General features: G+C 48.3%; 1 protein-coding gene across 1 annotated transcript in view; it reads left to right on the top strand.

The window, feature by feature from the left end:
- Positions 1 to 12809, top strand: part of PAK3 (p21 (RAC1) activated kinase 3) — a 97709-nt gene extending 84900 nt beyond the window's left edge. The window contains 4 exon segments of the mRNA XM_048514710.1: positions 860 to 959; positions 2290 to 2486; positions 7577 to 7714; positions 10020 to 12809. Of these exon segments, the coding sequence (XP_048370667.1) occupies positions 860 to 959; positions 2290 to 2486; positions 7577 to 7714; positions 10020 to 10109 (525 nt within the window). The 3' untranslated portion in view covers positions 10110 to 12809.
- The last annotated feature ends 2959 nt before the right edge of the window (positions 12810 to 15768 follow it).

Genomic DNA, 15768 nt, shown 5'->3' with positions numbered 1-15768 from the left:
CCACATATCTCGGACAGTCAAGAATAATGTGAGCAAGAGTCTCCACTTGATTTTTACAGTGTGGACAAACCCGATCCTGGAGAGGGATGGATAAGTAGCGACCCTTTGTAATGGCCGATGGGAAGGTATTGGATCTGGCCCTTGTGATAATCCATCTCTGTTGGGGTTCAGTTAATAATTCAAGATATTTGGCTATGTGCCCCGTTCCGGTATTATTCCGACAGAGAGGGGTGAGCATGATTTATTTGCTTGCCCCAACAAGATATGATATTCCTGTTCTAGAAGTTTACTTTTCAAGGTTTGGAAAATCTCTCTGGGCATACAGAGATCTTCCAGTAATAAACCTATTGAGTAAATTTTTGATTTGAGAAGTTGATACCATTCGGAAGCAAATAGGTCTGGGCGCGCAGTGTATATTAAACTGCACACATCAGAGTTAAAACATAATTTGATCCAATACTTGAATGTATTCAGCCATGCTCTTGTTTCAAGTAGGTTCTGACCAGTTTCTAAGCATAGTACAGCATATGGTACAGAGTGTGGCAATCAAAGCACCAAACACCCCCATGTTACTTTTAAGAGCAGTTGTTCCTTTTATCTCTCTTAATAACTGGCAATAGTGATGCTCCCAGTCAGAGCTGGAGGGCGGCAAGGCCAAGCGTCCACTCCTCGCCCTCTCCATCTGCTTTCCTGGGACTGTGTGCCAAGTTGTTCTTGGAAATAAGGGTGGGGCAGTATCGTTGATGCCAAAAGGGAAACAATTCTGGGCTTCTACCTCTTCATTCTCGATGAAGTCGCTTGCCAATCTTTGTTTGCGCCATGTTCATTTTTCATTGTATTTTTCTTTTCTAACGAATAGTGCCTGCAAGCGCTGGATTTCTTGCATTCAAACCAAGTGATCCATAGAGACATCAAGAGCGACAACATTCTTCTTGGGATGGACGGATCTGTCAAACTCAGTAGGTATTCCCTTCGGGGCTCCGTCCTTGGCTTGGCTGGAGTGACAGCTCACTTAGGAATCACCAGCGTTTCTCCGGAGGGAGGGTCGTCATCTGGGCTCCTTCCTGCTCACCCCAAAGGTAGCTGAGGAATGGTTCCTTTGAGGTCAGATGAGGCAGCCAGGGGATTTCAAGTGTGATTAACATCCAGTCTCTACATCAGTGATGGGAAATTGCCACACAGTCAGCTGTGCTTACCTGTCGATATGGATCAGTCCCAGAGCAATAGTTACGTTGGTCGGTGACTGCACCGCGGTCTTTGTGGCCTTAAAGCTTATTGAGGCATAAACTGGTAAAGAAAAGGTATTTCTCTTTTTAAGAACAGTCTGTATTCGTTTGAGATATTTTAATTTTTTGATTGTCTTCAGCCGTTTTTTTTTTCCACCTGTCTTGGCAACATTTCCAAACAGTGAAAATTGTTTGTTTGTTTCATCGCTGTCCCTTGAGTTCTTGCCATTTTAGGGTGGGGATTTCCTTTTCTTTTTTTCACAAAATGTCGTGTGGGACTTTGACCACTTAAAGACAGCTGTTAAGGTGTTAAAAACTGAACATACAGCATGCTTCTTGGGGTCATGTTGTTTGTAATGGGATCCCCCATTTTGTGGTATTCATACCCCATAAAGGATTTGCTCTAGTAGCTAGTGACCCTTCTCAGCAGGTGTTACACTAGAAAAATTAGTTCAGGGAGCAAGTGTGCTGTACTTGCTAAATACATATTATAGAGAATGAAGGGACTCCAGTTTTTCATCTAAATGATAGGACTTTTTATATATTGGGACTGAAAGCTGGGGGTGTGATAGTCATAATTCCCACAATGCCATACAATCATTTACAGTAATCCCTACTGTTCAATTATGCTACCACACCACCATTTTTTTTCTGGGTTATATGCTTGGCCAAAATAGGAACTTTAGCATCCCATTGATTGCTTTTAGCATGTTTCTTTTAAAATCAGTATGCTTGATCCAGGACTGGAGCGAGGGGGAATGGTGCCCAGGGCACGCGTGTGCCCTGCGCCCCCACCCGTCCCCGGAACGACCCCACACCGGCGCCCGCCTGTTGCATCGTGCCCTCCCCCGTCCCCTTGGCACTACGCCACTGGTTTGATCATATCCATATTGGGAATGGCTTTCATCGCTGAACTCTTCTAGTTTATCAAAGTTAGGTTGTATGTTGATCTTTTTCTCTTTCGCGTAACAACACTGAGGTTCTGTCTTTTTGCTTCTGTAAGTAAAAATACATCCGTGAGATTTCTCCACCCACAGTCTGGTCATTTGTCTCTCCTCCGCAGCTGACTTTGGTTTCTGCGCTCAAATTACTCCCGAGCAGAGTAAACGGAGCACAATGGTGGGAACGCCTTACTGGATGGCCCCCGAAGTGGTGACGAGGAAAGCGTACGGCCCCAAAGTGGACATCTGGTCCTTAGGAATCATGGCAATAGAAATGGTGGAAGGAGAGCCCCCATATCTTAACGAAAATCCTCTCAGGGTAAGAGCAAAGTGTCTTACGCTCTCTTGTTCATCCCAGGCAATATTAGCTTTTTATGGAACTAATGAAAATTCACAAGCCCGCTGAATAAACAGTGGCAGCAAGCAGGCAACCCCTATGATCTGTGGACAGTGTGTGGGATCCTATACATCACAGGTGTCAAACTCGCGGCCCTCCAGATGTTATGGACTACAGTTCCCATCATCCCCGGCAGGGGATGATGGGAACTATAGTCCATAACATCTGGAGGGCTGTGAGTTTGACACCTATGCTATACACCATTGCACTAATTTTCTTTCTTTCTTTCTTTCTTTCTTTCTTTCTTTCTTTCTTTCTTTCTTTCTTTCTTTCTTTCTTTCTTTCTTTCTTTCTTTCTTTCTTTCTTTCTTTCTTTCTTTCTTTCTTTCTTTCTTTCTTTCTTTCTTTCTTTCTTTCTTTCTTTCTTTCTTTCTTTCTTTTTACTGATCCCCAAAGGGCTCCGGGCGGTGAACAACACAATTCAAACATCAAACAGGAGCAGGTCATACACAGGATATAAATACATAGGCTCCATCCCATAATCATCAATAAAACAACCGAAAAACTCATATAAAACAGCGAATAACAGTTAATACATAAATAAACAAGAGGCGTCCAGAAACCCCAATTTAAAACCTACCCCCAAAAAGGGGGACGGCGGGCCCCTCAATATGAGGGGACCCTGATGTAACAGCACCAAGGCAAAGAGCAGTAAGGGGGCAAAGAGCAGTAATGGTGGCAATTCCCCCTAGGATTATATGTCTTTATTGCAGAAGGGGGGGGGGCAGTCTTATTGCAACACAGGGAAGCTTTGCTTTGCTTTTAGCAAAAGAGTTCCAGCCCAGGGTGACTGATATGACGGGCCCAATCCAGGGTTATCAGTTCAGTGGACTCAATCCAGAGTTATCTGCACTGCAGGCTTAAAAATTGAAATTCTACACCCAGGTTATCCTCATGCCAAGAGAAAATGAATTGTGCCACCATCATAATGTACAAGCTACCTACCTGAACCCGGAATTTATTCTGCACCTTGACTCCACTGTATCTCTTTTGCGTCTTCTCTTTATTTGCTGCCGAGTCACAGCTGACTTAGGGCGACCCCTGGTGGAGTTTTCAAGGCAGGAGACGTTGGGAGGTGTTTTGCCATCACCTGCCTCCACGTCACAACCCTGGTCATCCTCGGAGGTCTCTCATCCAAATGCTTTCCAGGGTCAACCCTGCTTAGCTTCTCAGACCTGGCAAAATCAGGCCAACCTGGGAATATCCAGGTCAGGGCAGATATGATTTCCCGTGGTTGGAAATCACCGAGGGAAATGCCACGCTATCCTGCAGCTTCGTGTGAAAAAGGCAAACTCTATGCTGGGGATCATTAGAAAAGGAATTGATTATAAAACTGCAAAGATTGTCATGCCCTTATATAAAGCAGTGGTGCGACCGCACTTGGAGTACTGTGTCCAGTTCTGGTCGCCACATCTCAAAAAGGCTATTGAAGAGATAGAAAAAGTGCAGAGAAGGGCAATGAGGATGATTGAGGGACTGGAGCACCTTCCTTATGAGGAGAGGCTGCAGCGTTTGGGACTCTTTAGTTTGGAGAGGAGATGTCTGAGGGGGGATATGATTGATGTCTATAAAATTATGCATGGGGTAGAAAATGTTGACAGAGAGACCTTTTTCTCTCTTTCTCACAATACTAGAACCAGGGGGCATCCATTGAAAATGCTGGGGGGAAGAATTAGGACTAATAACAGGAAACACTTCTTCACACAACGTGTGATTGGTGTTTGGAATATGCTGCCACAGGAGGTGGTGATGGCCACTCACCTGGATAGCTCTAAAAGGGGCTTGGACAGATTTATGGAGGAGAAGTTGATTTGTGGCTACCAATCTTGATCCTCTTTGATCTGAGATTGCAAATGCCTTAACAGGCCAGGTGCTCGGGAGCAACAGCCGCAGAAGGCCATTGCTTTCACCTCCTGCACGTGAGCTCCCAATGGCACCTGGTGGGCCACTGCGAGTAGCAGAGAGCTGGACTAGATGGACTCTGGTCTGATCCAGCTGGCTTGTTCTTATGTTCTTATGTCACCAACCCATGAACCTGTTCTCCATAGCATGGGTGAATTGTGTGTGATTTTGCACTGGAGAAGAGATGGGAGTTGGCTTTCCCTGTGAGATCTCACCCCTCAGTCACCCCCCTCCTCCCTTCTCAGTTGTAGGGCTATGTTTGTGAGGTAAACAGATATTTGGAACACTTGGTGGGGGCGGAAAGTGCCCTCAAGTCACCGCTGACCTACGGTGACCCCAGAAGTCAAGAGATGTTCGGAGGTGGTTGCTCATTGCTTGCTTCTGCCTGTGGGCTGAAAGAGTTCTAATTGTTCCTGGCTTCATGTGGAAGAGAGGGGAATCGAACCCAGTTTCCAAATTAGAGTCCACATCTCTTAACCGCTCAAAGCTCAGGGAGAGCAACAAGAAGCAAAGTCATGATCAAGTGGAGAAGTTCAAGTGTGCAGCCCTGAGGGCAATAACCAGAAATGAAAATCAAGTCCAAACAGACTTTCAAAAGTATGAACAGTCAAAAGCAGGGGTGGCCAACCTGTGGCTCTCCAGATGCTCATGGACTACAAATCCCATCAGCCCCTGCCAGCATGGCCAATTGGTATTTGTATGGATTTGTACATGGATTTGTAGTCCATGAACATCTGGAGAACCACAGTTTGCAGACCCCCTGGTCAAGGAGCAGCAGTGGCGTAGGAGGTTAAGAGGCATGTATCTAATCTGGCTTGTATCTAATCTGGAGGAACTGGGTTTGATTCCCAGCTCTGCCGCCTGAGCTGTGGAGGCTTATCTGGGGAATTCAGATTAGCCTGTACACTCCCACACACGCCAGCTGGGTGACCTTGGGCTAGTCACGGCTTCTCGGAGCTCTCTCAGCCCCACCTACCTCATAGGGTGTTTGTTGTGAGGGGGGAAGGGCAAGGAGATTGTCAGCCTCTTTGAGTCTCCTGCAGGAGAGAAAGGGGGGATATAAATCCAAACTCTTCTTCTTCTTCAAAGCAGAAGTGTAATTCTGGGCATTTATAGTAGAAATGTTCCAGAATGTCAAGTCATTGGAAAATGGTCTGTGTTACATTATCATTAGGTTTGATTTCATGGTGGTTCCCTCTCTGCAACTTATTTGAATTAACTAAGTGGTGTCGGTACCCATGAAGCTTTGGGTACTTACCTTGTGCAGAATATTGGCTTCTTGGGTCACATGACAGATTATCCTAGACCAGGAGGGAAACTGTAGCCCAAGAGGCTATGTTTTTATGGAAGAAAAACCAGTTGGCCCTGTCATGCTGGGTGTGGGGTGGGAGAGAGACCAGTTTGAGGCCTATCCCCTTGCACCTTCCGGAAGCTACCGAATGTGGGGTGGAGAAGACGAAGGGAGCTTTGCAGCTGCGGAAGAAAAGAAAAAAGGAGCCAGATGCCCTGTGCAAATGAGCCACAAATATCCACAGCTGTGATTCTGTCTTCTGTGGGAGCAGCAGTGGCGTAGTGGCTAAGAGCAGGTGCACTCTAATCTGGAGGAACTGGGTGTGATTCCCCGCTCTGCTGCCTGAGCTGTGGAGGCTTATCTGGGGAATTCAGATTAGCCTGTGCATTCCCACACATGCCAGCTGGGTGACCTTGGGCTAGTCACAGCTTCTCGGAGCTCTCTCGGTCCCACCCACCTCACAGGGTGTTTGTTGTGAGGGGGGAACGGCAAGGAGATTGTCAGCCCCTTTGAGTCTCCTGCAGGAGAGAAAGGGGGGATATAAATCCAACTCTTCTTCTTCTTCCCATGAAATCCCATGATTCCCTTAGGGGCTGCGATCAGAAACTGTTCCAAATGTAACTTCACTCCATTCTCTCACATACAACGGGATAGGGTGAAGAGGATCTAGCTGAGGTTCAACTGAGCCCATTATACTTTTTTTATAGCACAGGTAGACAGTTTCTTTCTGCTTCTATTTCAGTTTTTTATGCCAAAATAGTTGGTCAGCTCTTCTACAGAGCTCCAGTACGGAACGAGGCCCACAGAAGGATGTTGGATTCCCCTTCTTAGCAGAAGGTCACAAGGAGACCAAGTGGTGTAGCTAATCTTTCTTTACTGGCAGAACTTTGCTCACCGTCTTGGAAGCACGGGCATGCATAAGGACCTTTGGGCTTTGGCTGAACATTTTATTGGCCACAGAAGCTAATGGGTGCCGCTGTCTTATTAAATTCGGGCTCCTGTTCTACCCTACAGGGGAAATTAATGGAGACTAGACTCCATCTGCAGGGTTTTGGCAATAGTGATGTGGAGCTTTTGGGAGGATAAAGAGCGTGCTCTGCAGTGAAAGCCAGTAGGGCAGACCTGGGTATTATACGGCCCGGGGGCCACATCCGGCCCGCCGGATGACCCTGACTGGCCCTTATGACAGACTTGGCCCTGGCCTAAGAGGACCTGCTTAGAGCTGCGCAGCTCACGTTAACCCTCCCCCTTCTCCCCTTGCACAGTGGCTTCTGGGGTGATCCCCTCCTTTGAAAGCCCTGCAGAAGCCGGTTGCCTTGGCTGCCTGCTTCTGCGGGGCTTTCAAAAGCACCAGTCGATGAAAAAAGTAGGTCAAGGGACTTAAGTCTCCCCACTTGCTTGATTGTCACAGTGGACAACTATGCAGGTAGGTTAAGCCTGTGATTCTTTGTGCCAAATAGTGTTGTATGCAGAACTGTTGCCACTGATTCCAAGTTGATCTGTGCACCTGTCTGTCACTTATCAGCCCCTATTCTGCAGAATTGAGTTCAGCCTTTTGGCCCGGCCCTCCACAATATTTTGTTTCTTATGCGGCCCCATGGAAAAAATAATTGCCCACCCCTGCAGTAGGGCGTGCTCCCATTCATATTTAGGGATAAGACCTCATATAAATACTTGGGTGAATTCTGGAGACCACAGAAGACTTTGGGATAAGCTCTTGCACAGAATCCAGGGACTCCAGAAGAGATGCCCAGAGAAGCCGCTGGAGTCACCTCCTCCCAGAAACGAACTCAGCTCTTGGGTTCTTCTTGTATTTCAGGCCTTGTATTTGATAGCTACAAACGGGACGCCGGAGCTCCAGAATCCCGAGAGACTCTCGGCTGTTTTCCGAGACTTCCTGAATCGCTGTCTAGAGATGGATGTCGACAGGCGAGGGTCTGCCAAGGAGCTGTTGCAGGTAAGATGGGCAGGGATGGAGGGAAGGTGCAAGAGCCACCCCCCCACACGCACTTTGCATCTCTAGGGAAAGGTGGCAAACTGAATTGGGAAGAGTGTGTCTGTATGCAAATTAACATGAGGATCATCCTTCGTCATCTGTGCCTCTGCCACCTGATCTCAGAATTTCAGATTCAACACAGGAGGCTGCCCTATACTCCTGGATCAGTCTCCTGGGGTCAGAATTGTCCACTCAGACTTGCAGCAGCTCCTCAGGGTCTCAGGCCAAGGTCTTTCATATCAGCTACAACAGGGATGGCCAACCTACGGTGCTCCAGATGCTCATAGACTACAATTCCCATCAGCCCCTGCCAGCATGGCCAATTGGCCAGGGGTGGCCAACCTATGGAAATTCAGATGTTCCTAGACTACCATTCCCATCAGCCCCTGCCCCAAGGTCGGGTGGCCAACCTATGGGGCTCCAGATGTTCATGAACTACAATTCCCATCAGCCCCTGTCAGCATGGCCAATTGGCCAGGGGTGGCCAACCTATGGAAATCCAGATGTTCATGGACTACCATCCCCATCAGCCCCTGCCCCAAGGTCGGGTGGCCAACCTATGGGGCTCCAGATGTTCATGAACTACAATTCCCATCAGCCCCTGTCAGCATGGCCAATTGGCTCGAGCTCCTTTTTTTACTGGAGGTGCCAGGGATTGAACCTGGGGCCTTCTGCATGCCAAGCAGATGCTGCACTGCTGAGCCCCAGCCCCTCCCAAAGGTCACAGAAGCATCCTAGGATGCTTCTTTGTTTGTTGACAGTGCCCTGAAAGGCACGCCACCTGAGTTGCCCGAGGGAAGAGGAGGAGGGAAGGAGACGCACAAAGGGGCATGGGGGAGGACTGGAACCATGCTGAGACCCGTGTCCAAGGATCTGTGAAATACCCGCGGCTCTCTCTGATCCCACCATTCCGAGGCTGGCCTTCGTGTGCTTATTTACCAAACACCCTGAAGTGTGGATGTGTCACGTCTAAGCAGCAGGCGGAGACAGAAGAGCCTGACTGTACAGGGTTAATCCCTCACAGGCTGGGAGTGGAGAGAGTCAGGAAGGAAGGCAGTGCTTCCAACAGGAATGTCAGCAGTTGATGGCTGCGTTTTAGTGTCTGTGAATTTATTTATTTATTTTATTTAGACTTTAGACTTTTATACCGCCCTGTCCCCGGGGGGGCTCCGGGCGGCGTACAACATATAGACGTAGTACAATCATAAAATAGCTAAAAACCTTTAAAAGCAGCGATAAGAACAATAAAACTAAGTATACTAATATAGTGAATACAAGTATAAATATAAATGGCGTCTAGCAACTCAATTTTCAAAGTCCTCTCCCCTAGAGGAAGGAGCGGCGAGTCCCATAAGATGACAAGCGGCCCAGATGCAAAGGGCCTAAAAGGGGCTGGGCACTATCGGGGCCACTGGAGCCCCTCTCCAAAGGCCCGGTGGAACAGCTCCGTCTTACATGCCCTGCGGAAAACGCCAAGGTCCCGCAGGGCCCGGACAGCTGGAGTGGAGAGCTGCTCATCAGGGCCGGGCCAGAGCCGCAGCGTCTCCGGCCTGCGGTGTGGAGGCCTGCCGTGATCATTGAGCTGAGGGACCACCAGTAGATTGGTCTCAACCGAGTGGAGAGGCCGTGTAGGGACATATGGGGTGATGCTGTCCCGAAGATACGATGGTCCCAGGCCGCGTAAGGCCTTAAAGGTCAGCACCAACACCTTGAAGATGATTCGGAACTCTACTGGGAGCCAATGCAGCTGACGCAGCACAGGCTGGATGTGACCTGTGGTGTTGGCCGGCAGAGAGCATTAGGGGGAACAGGACCATACTCTAGCCAAAGAGGGGAATTATCTTCTGGGGAGAGAAGAATTCCTAGCCCTGGTTCTAATAACAGAGCTAATCCATCTTCTGAACAAGGTTGGTAGAACTGGGGGATTGACTAAGAGAGAGTTTGTGTCAGCAGACAGTGATCCCTTTGGGCTGTGGTCTGCAACCTGCGGCTCTCCAGATGTTCATGGACTACAATTCCCACCAATTGGCCATGCTGGCAGGCATGTACATCTGTACACCTGGAGAGCCGCAGGTTGCATACCCCTTCTTTAGACAGCACAGAAGTTCTGTCGATGGTGCTGGATCCGGGATAGCTTGCTGACAGATGCAGTCATCCCTGGAGGTTGCAGTTGTCCAATGGTGCTTGTGTGCAAACCCCTCTGTGAAGGGGGTTTTGAGATCTTGATGCAGAGGAAATAACCACACTTTCCCTCCCTTCCTTTTAGCATCCGTTTTTAAAGTTGGCCAAGCCACTCTCCAGCCTGACTCCGCTGATCATCGCCGCCAAGGAGGCTATAAAGAACAGCAGTCGCTAGCCCTCGGACTAGCACGGGCCCACTCCCTCCCGGCAGGACTGAGCAAAGACTCCGCAGAACCTCAGGCTTCTCTGCCGCAGGATGGGCGGGCGGGCAAGCGAGCGGCGTGGCCCCAGTCGAGGGGGAGGGAGGGAGGCAGTTGGCCTCCGGCCTCCCTCGGAACAGAAACCGATCACATGTCTTCTTCCCCACTTTCAGATTCCTTAATTTATTTCTAAGGCAAACGAGAGCCTGATAGGGGCAGGACCACAAGCCATGAGGCTCTTTCAGCCATTTCCAGGGGAGCCAATGGCGCCGCATGAATGCTCTGCGCACTCGCCGGGACAGGAGTGGTAACCAAACCCGCTCTTTTTTTCTGTGTCTTTTCTGTTTGGCTGTGGAATGGAAGAGAGGAGGTCCTTTTGCATTCAGCCAATCGGGAAGGATGAAAACTATTGGCTAACTACCGCTCACTTGGTCTTTAGAGGAGGAGGGAAACATGTTTTACTTAACCAAAAAAGAAGAAGAAGAAGAAGCCCCCCCCCCCCCCCCGAGAAGCAGGTCTATCACAGTGTCCTCTTTGATGGATCGAAATATAGGATCCAGACGCCATTATGTTCCCCGGCAGATTGGCAAGGATGTCACGAATGCTGGTGCTTTTGTGTTGCGGAGTTTTCTCCAGACCGCTTGGTTCCGGCAGGGCTTATAGAAGCAAATGGTGGCACGACCAATCCTTCCAGGTGCCCATTCCCGTCTCCACCATTCTGGGCCGGTGCCACTGTGGTTGTGCCGGGATCTTTCCACCGACGGGTGAAACAGGACTCGTTCCCAGTCGGGGTCAAGTAGTTTGCCAGACCTCAATCCGCCTTCCCTTTGATTACAGAATAGCAAACCAAGACCGTGAGCCATCATCCGCAGTCGCGTGCATCTCTAATACGGCCTGTTTGGAGGAAGCGCATCTCCTCCGACGTAATGCAGCCTTGCTGGGTTCAGGAGGAGATACACAGCGATCCTTCCAAGGTTAGAGCGATGCTGTGAATTGAAGCAGTCCTTTCTATAACGTCGGAAATCCCAACTCTTTTTTTTAAGCAAACAGGTTTGCGGGGAGAGAGCAGTAGCCAGTGACTCGCCGTGAGGAATTCCCATCCATTTGCATGAAATCGAATGAGCGTCTGCAGAATTTGGTCCTCCGAACACTGCGGACTGTGCATCAAGAGTTCCTGAAGGCAATGGGAGTCTGGAGCAGGGGGAACGGATGAGAAAACGAGAGAGGTGGTTCCACGACAGCATATAGCTGCAGGGGGCGACCTCCCCCCAGTCCTGCTGTTATCACAAATACAAAAGCTGAACACCCCCCTCCCTTACCATTGCTAAGGCCCAGAAACGACTGTGACTATCTGTAAAGGAGCAAAACAGCTTTGATTAAACTCTTTGTGTTGATGTTTCTTTCAGCCTGAGTCCAAGTGACCTCATTTCCCCTTGTTTCATGAAGGCGGCTGGATTTGGAATCTCAATACCTAGGGGTTGCCAGCATTTTTTTGTTCCGGCCAGCCCTTGGCTCCTGTGCTTTTAGCAACAGCTCGGTTTGCAGGTGGGAGCCAGGCGATCCTCTTCCTCTGTGAGCCGTGAAAAGGTGGTGCCGGCTGGATTTTTGCAGCGCCTGGCTACTGTTAATAGCACAAGGAGCAGCCTCCCCCCAAATCAGTTGGCAACCTTCCTTACAGAGATATTTTGGTAACAGGACCAAGGTGTAAAAAAAAATAATAATAGAGAAAGACGTATGTTTTGGCTGTTGATAGTGTTGAGATTGTTGCTGGGGGTCGGGGGCTGATGTGGATGGGTGGAGGCCGCAGAGCTTATAACGCAGCACATTCCGCTACCACTTTTAGAGGCCGGAGCTGTCTGTCTCCTGTTGTAGTTGAATTGGCACTTTCCATTGGTCTTTTCACTCATCTAAAATCATAGACACGAACAGAGGGAATTCATGAACAGATCCCCCGTGTGTGCTCTGTCTCTTTCTTTCGGTCTTATTTTTTGCTTTAAATTGCAGCGACCCAGAGCCTCGATTTGCATCGGGGCCGTCGGGGTAGGGAGCTGTTTCCAACCTGGGGGCTTTTTGTGATCTGGATTGCCTGTTGCCAGTATTGTTATTTTTCCCTGGTGGGGGGGTACGGCGCCTCCTTCGCACAAGCAACCTCTTGGGGCAGCATGAAGAGACGAGTGTCTTGTGTCCCTTTAAAGAGCGACCGATTTATTGTCGTGCGACGGCTCCGGCCGTGCCAGAGGGTGTAACGGTTTGAATGCCACGAGAGGATAGAGGAAAGCCTGAATTCAAATCCCCACACACTCGGGAAGCTCACTTGGTGACTGTGGTCCCTCTCAAGTCTCTCTTAGCCCGATGTACCTCGCAGGGTTGTCGTGAAAATAAAATGGAGGACGGGAGAAACATGCATTCTGCTCTAAGCTCCTTGGGGGAAGGGTGGCATGAGAGAGACGGCCTACTTTTTCAGTTGCATGAAGTGAATCCTATATCGGCAGGTGCATATGGGTACAAGAAAGGAATGTGGTCAGCAGCAAGGTTGCAAAAGCCATGAAATGTAAGAGGTACAGTTTGTGATGTTTACATGTGAATCTGAGTTACGTGAAAATGATTTTAATGCCAGTAGTGGGTGAGAAATGCATTGTCTCTGTTTTCATTAAAACCTGTTGGTGCATTTCTAATTTGGCAGTGGTTTATTCAGCTGCGATCCACGCTTCCGTCTGTCTTCGAGGTGTCATGGCGTCACCGTTAAAATGTGTTTTGCCGTAGAGCTCTGGCCCCTTCCGACGAGTGGAAAAGTATTTAAGATTACAGAAATTAAGAAGGAAATTATATTCTAGGAAATTACAAGATGGATCCATAGATCCGTTCCATTAATGGTGGCACTTCCCCCACCTCAGTGGGAAGTATCTTCCCTTGATACAAGAGCTGAGGGCTTTCCCATGAACTCATGTTGTATGATTCAGGAACTAAATGGGGGAGGGAGGTTGTAACTTGCTTAGCATGGTACTTAGGTAGGCCTTGCCTATACTGTGGGGCAAATAACAGGCCGGAAGGGATCGATTCAGAATGTGAAAATATTGCTAAGAAATCCCAATTCACAAATCTCCTGTTGTCACGCTTACTCTGACAATCGGTCCAAGTTCTCCTCTGTTGTGATATCCGCTGCAGTTGTCCACCTAGTTCAGGTAGGTTGTTCCAACCTTTAATTCCAGATAAACATGGATTATTACTCTCTGAGTCAGCCCTGCCAGCATGGCCAATTGGCTGTGCTGGCAGGAGCTGATGGGAATTGTAGTCCATAACATCTGGAGTGCCAAAGGTTGGCCACCACAGACCTAGTTACTTTTCTGACCTTTCCCTTCATGAGTGGTTCATCTTGATTTTCAGTGGAGAAAACTGGACTCCTGTCATGGATTTTCTCCAGTTGAGGCTGGGAGACGCTGACCCATTGAAGGTCGACCTCCCGAAAAGAAACAGGCTCAGTTCAGACACGCTATCGAACCGTGGTTTAACCAAGCAATGGTTAATGTGATGGTCTTAATACAGACCATTCTATTATCTGTGTTGATGTGGAGCCTGTGAAAACAGGTTCTGAGCAATTGGCTGTGAATTGAATCTTGGTTTCACAAACCAAACAGAGGCAAGGTACACCAAGGTTTCATATTATGCCTGAGTTGAGCTCCTCAAATATGAGGCTGGCCACCATTAGTTAGTTAGATTGGGGGGGGGGGCATCTTACCCTTGTGAATCCCCCCCCCCCAAATCCTTCCTGGTCTTTCTTCTCCATCTTCTGTGTCTGCCCTGGTACAGTTTCTGCAGGGGCTTTGCCCCTCCTGGCCTTATCCAGAAGAGAATGGTAGTTTTGAAATCCAGATTCCAGGAGAGGAAAGTGTAGTGCAGGGGTCTTCAAACTATGGCCCTCCAGATGTTCGTGGACTACAATTCCCATCAGCCCCCGCCAGCATGGCCAAGTGGCAGGGCTGATGGGAATTGTAGTTCATGAACATCTGGGGGGCCATAGTTTGAAGACCCCTGGTGTAGTGTATGCCTACACATGCATACACTGTGGTGTGTGTGGTCACACTAATGATAGGAGCAAACAGAGACAAAACAGTCAGCACTATGGTTGAAAAGGGTTGGCCAGGGGATTTGCAAGCAAGCATCTAGGCAGGGAGTCCAGGTCAGATGAGGGGAGGATTTGCAATCAAACGTGTCTCAAGTTTGCGTTCCCCCTTTTACATTCTCCTGAAGTGAACTCTTCTGCCCTCCCACCAACATGCCCAGTTAAAATGTTTGATTTATGAAGGAGGGGTTTGCCAGTGAAAGAAAAAAGTGCTTTTGATTCGTGGGGAGAGGAAAGAACTTGGCCGAAATAAATAACGTCGGAAAAGTTCTCCCGCCCTTGGACCTCATTGCTCACAGACTAACGACACAATCCTGAGGACATTTGCTTTGGAGTAAGACCAGTGGTAGGATTCAAATAATTTAACAACCGGTTCCGAAAGGACTCAGTGGTGGGAGTTAAGAACCAGCTCCCTCTGACCAGGACTGAACCTTGTAAAATTTAGCTACCGGTTCTACCGAGGCACAAGCTGGCGAATAGGACTGAATCCCACCACTGATCAGAAGACCCACTGAGTAGAGCCTGCAACCGTCTGCGTGTTAACTTCCAGCGCTACTCTATGGTGGTGGAAAATGGCCGGGTTGCAAACCAACTTAATGCACAATGCCGCTCTTGGGGTTTCAAGGCAGGTGACAGACAGAGGTGGTTTGCCGTTACCTTCCTGTGTGTCATGACCCTGGATGTCCTTGATGGTCTCCCATCCAAGTACTTACTAGGGGAACGCAATGGCAAACCACCCCATAAACACAGTCTGCCTAGCAAACTTCATGATGTGACGTCACCCCGTGGGTTCATAATGACCCAACGCTTGCAGAGGAACACTAAACTTGACCTCCATGAGAAGATCAGCCTTGAACTCAGCAAATACACAACACCAGTGTTTCTTTAAGTGGGAAGAGATAGTCAGAATAGCCACAAATAAAACTAAAAATGAGCTTTGTTTCCTCCTAGTCAATTCAAAAGATTACTTTCTCGTTCTGTCCAAATCTTTCCTGACTGGAGTCAACTGGCTGTTGTGGGTTTTCTGAGCTTTGTGGTCTACACAACCCAGAAAAGCCTCAATGGCCAGATTACTTTTGTCTTTTTTTGGGAATGGTTTGGTATAAATAAATCTGTGCCCATATGGCAAATTTACAGATTCTTCTTTTTGCTGGGGGAAGGAAAAAAAAAGGAAAAAAAAAGTTGGAACATCTCTTTTAGCCAAGCAGTGACAAAATTTGGGATCAGTACCCAAATATGCCCTAATCCGACAAATAGAGAAACAGATCCTCACAGGCCTTTTTAGACGCCACCTCCCTATCTAAAAACAGCCTCTTCTTAAAGCGGTTAATGTTAGCACTTGAATTCTCTGAGGTTTGAATCGTATTATTTAGCAGTCTAACTGAAGAACAAGCCCCAGACTTATAAGCCAAATGATACTGCAGTGATCACATTGGCCACAACGTTTATCCTAAGTGGATCAAAGCACATGGGTGAGTTCATCCACTGATTTATTTATTGATAATATACGTCCT

Source organism: Sphaerodactylus townsendi, linkage group LG13, assembly GCF_021028975.2.
Source record: "Sphaerodactylus townsendi isolate TG3544 linkage group LG13, MPM_Stown_v2.3, whole genome shotgun sequence".
NCBI classification, from domain to species: domain Eukaryota; kingdom Metazoa; phylum Chordata; class Lepidosauria; order Squamata; family Sphaerodactylidae; genus Sphaerodactylus; species Sphaerodactylus townsendi.
Note: the sequence above shows the minus strand (reverse complement) of the source record. Positions and strands in the feature narration are given on the sequence as shown.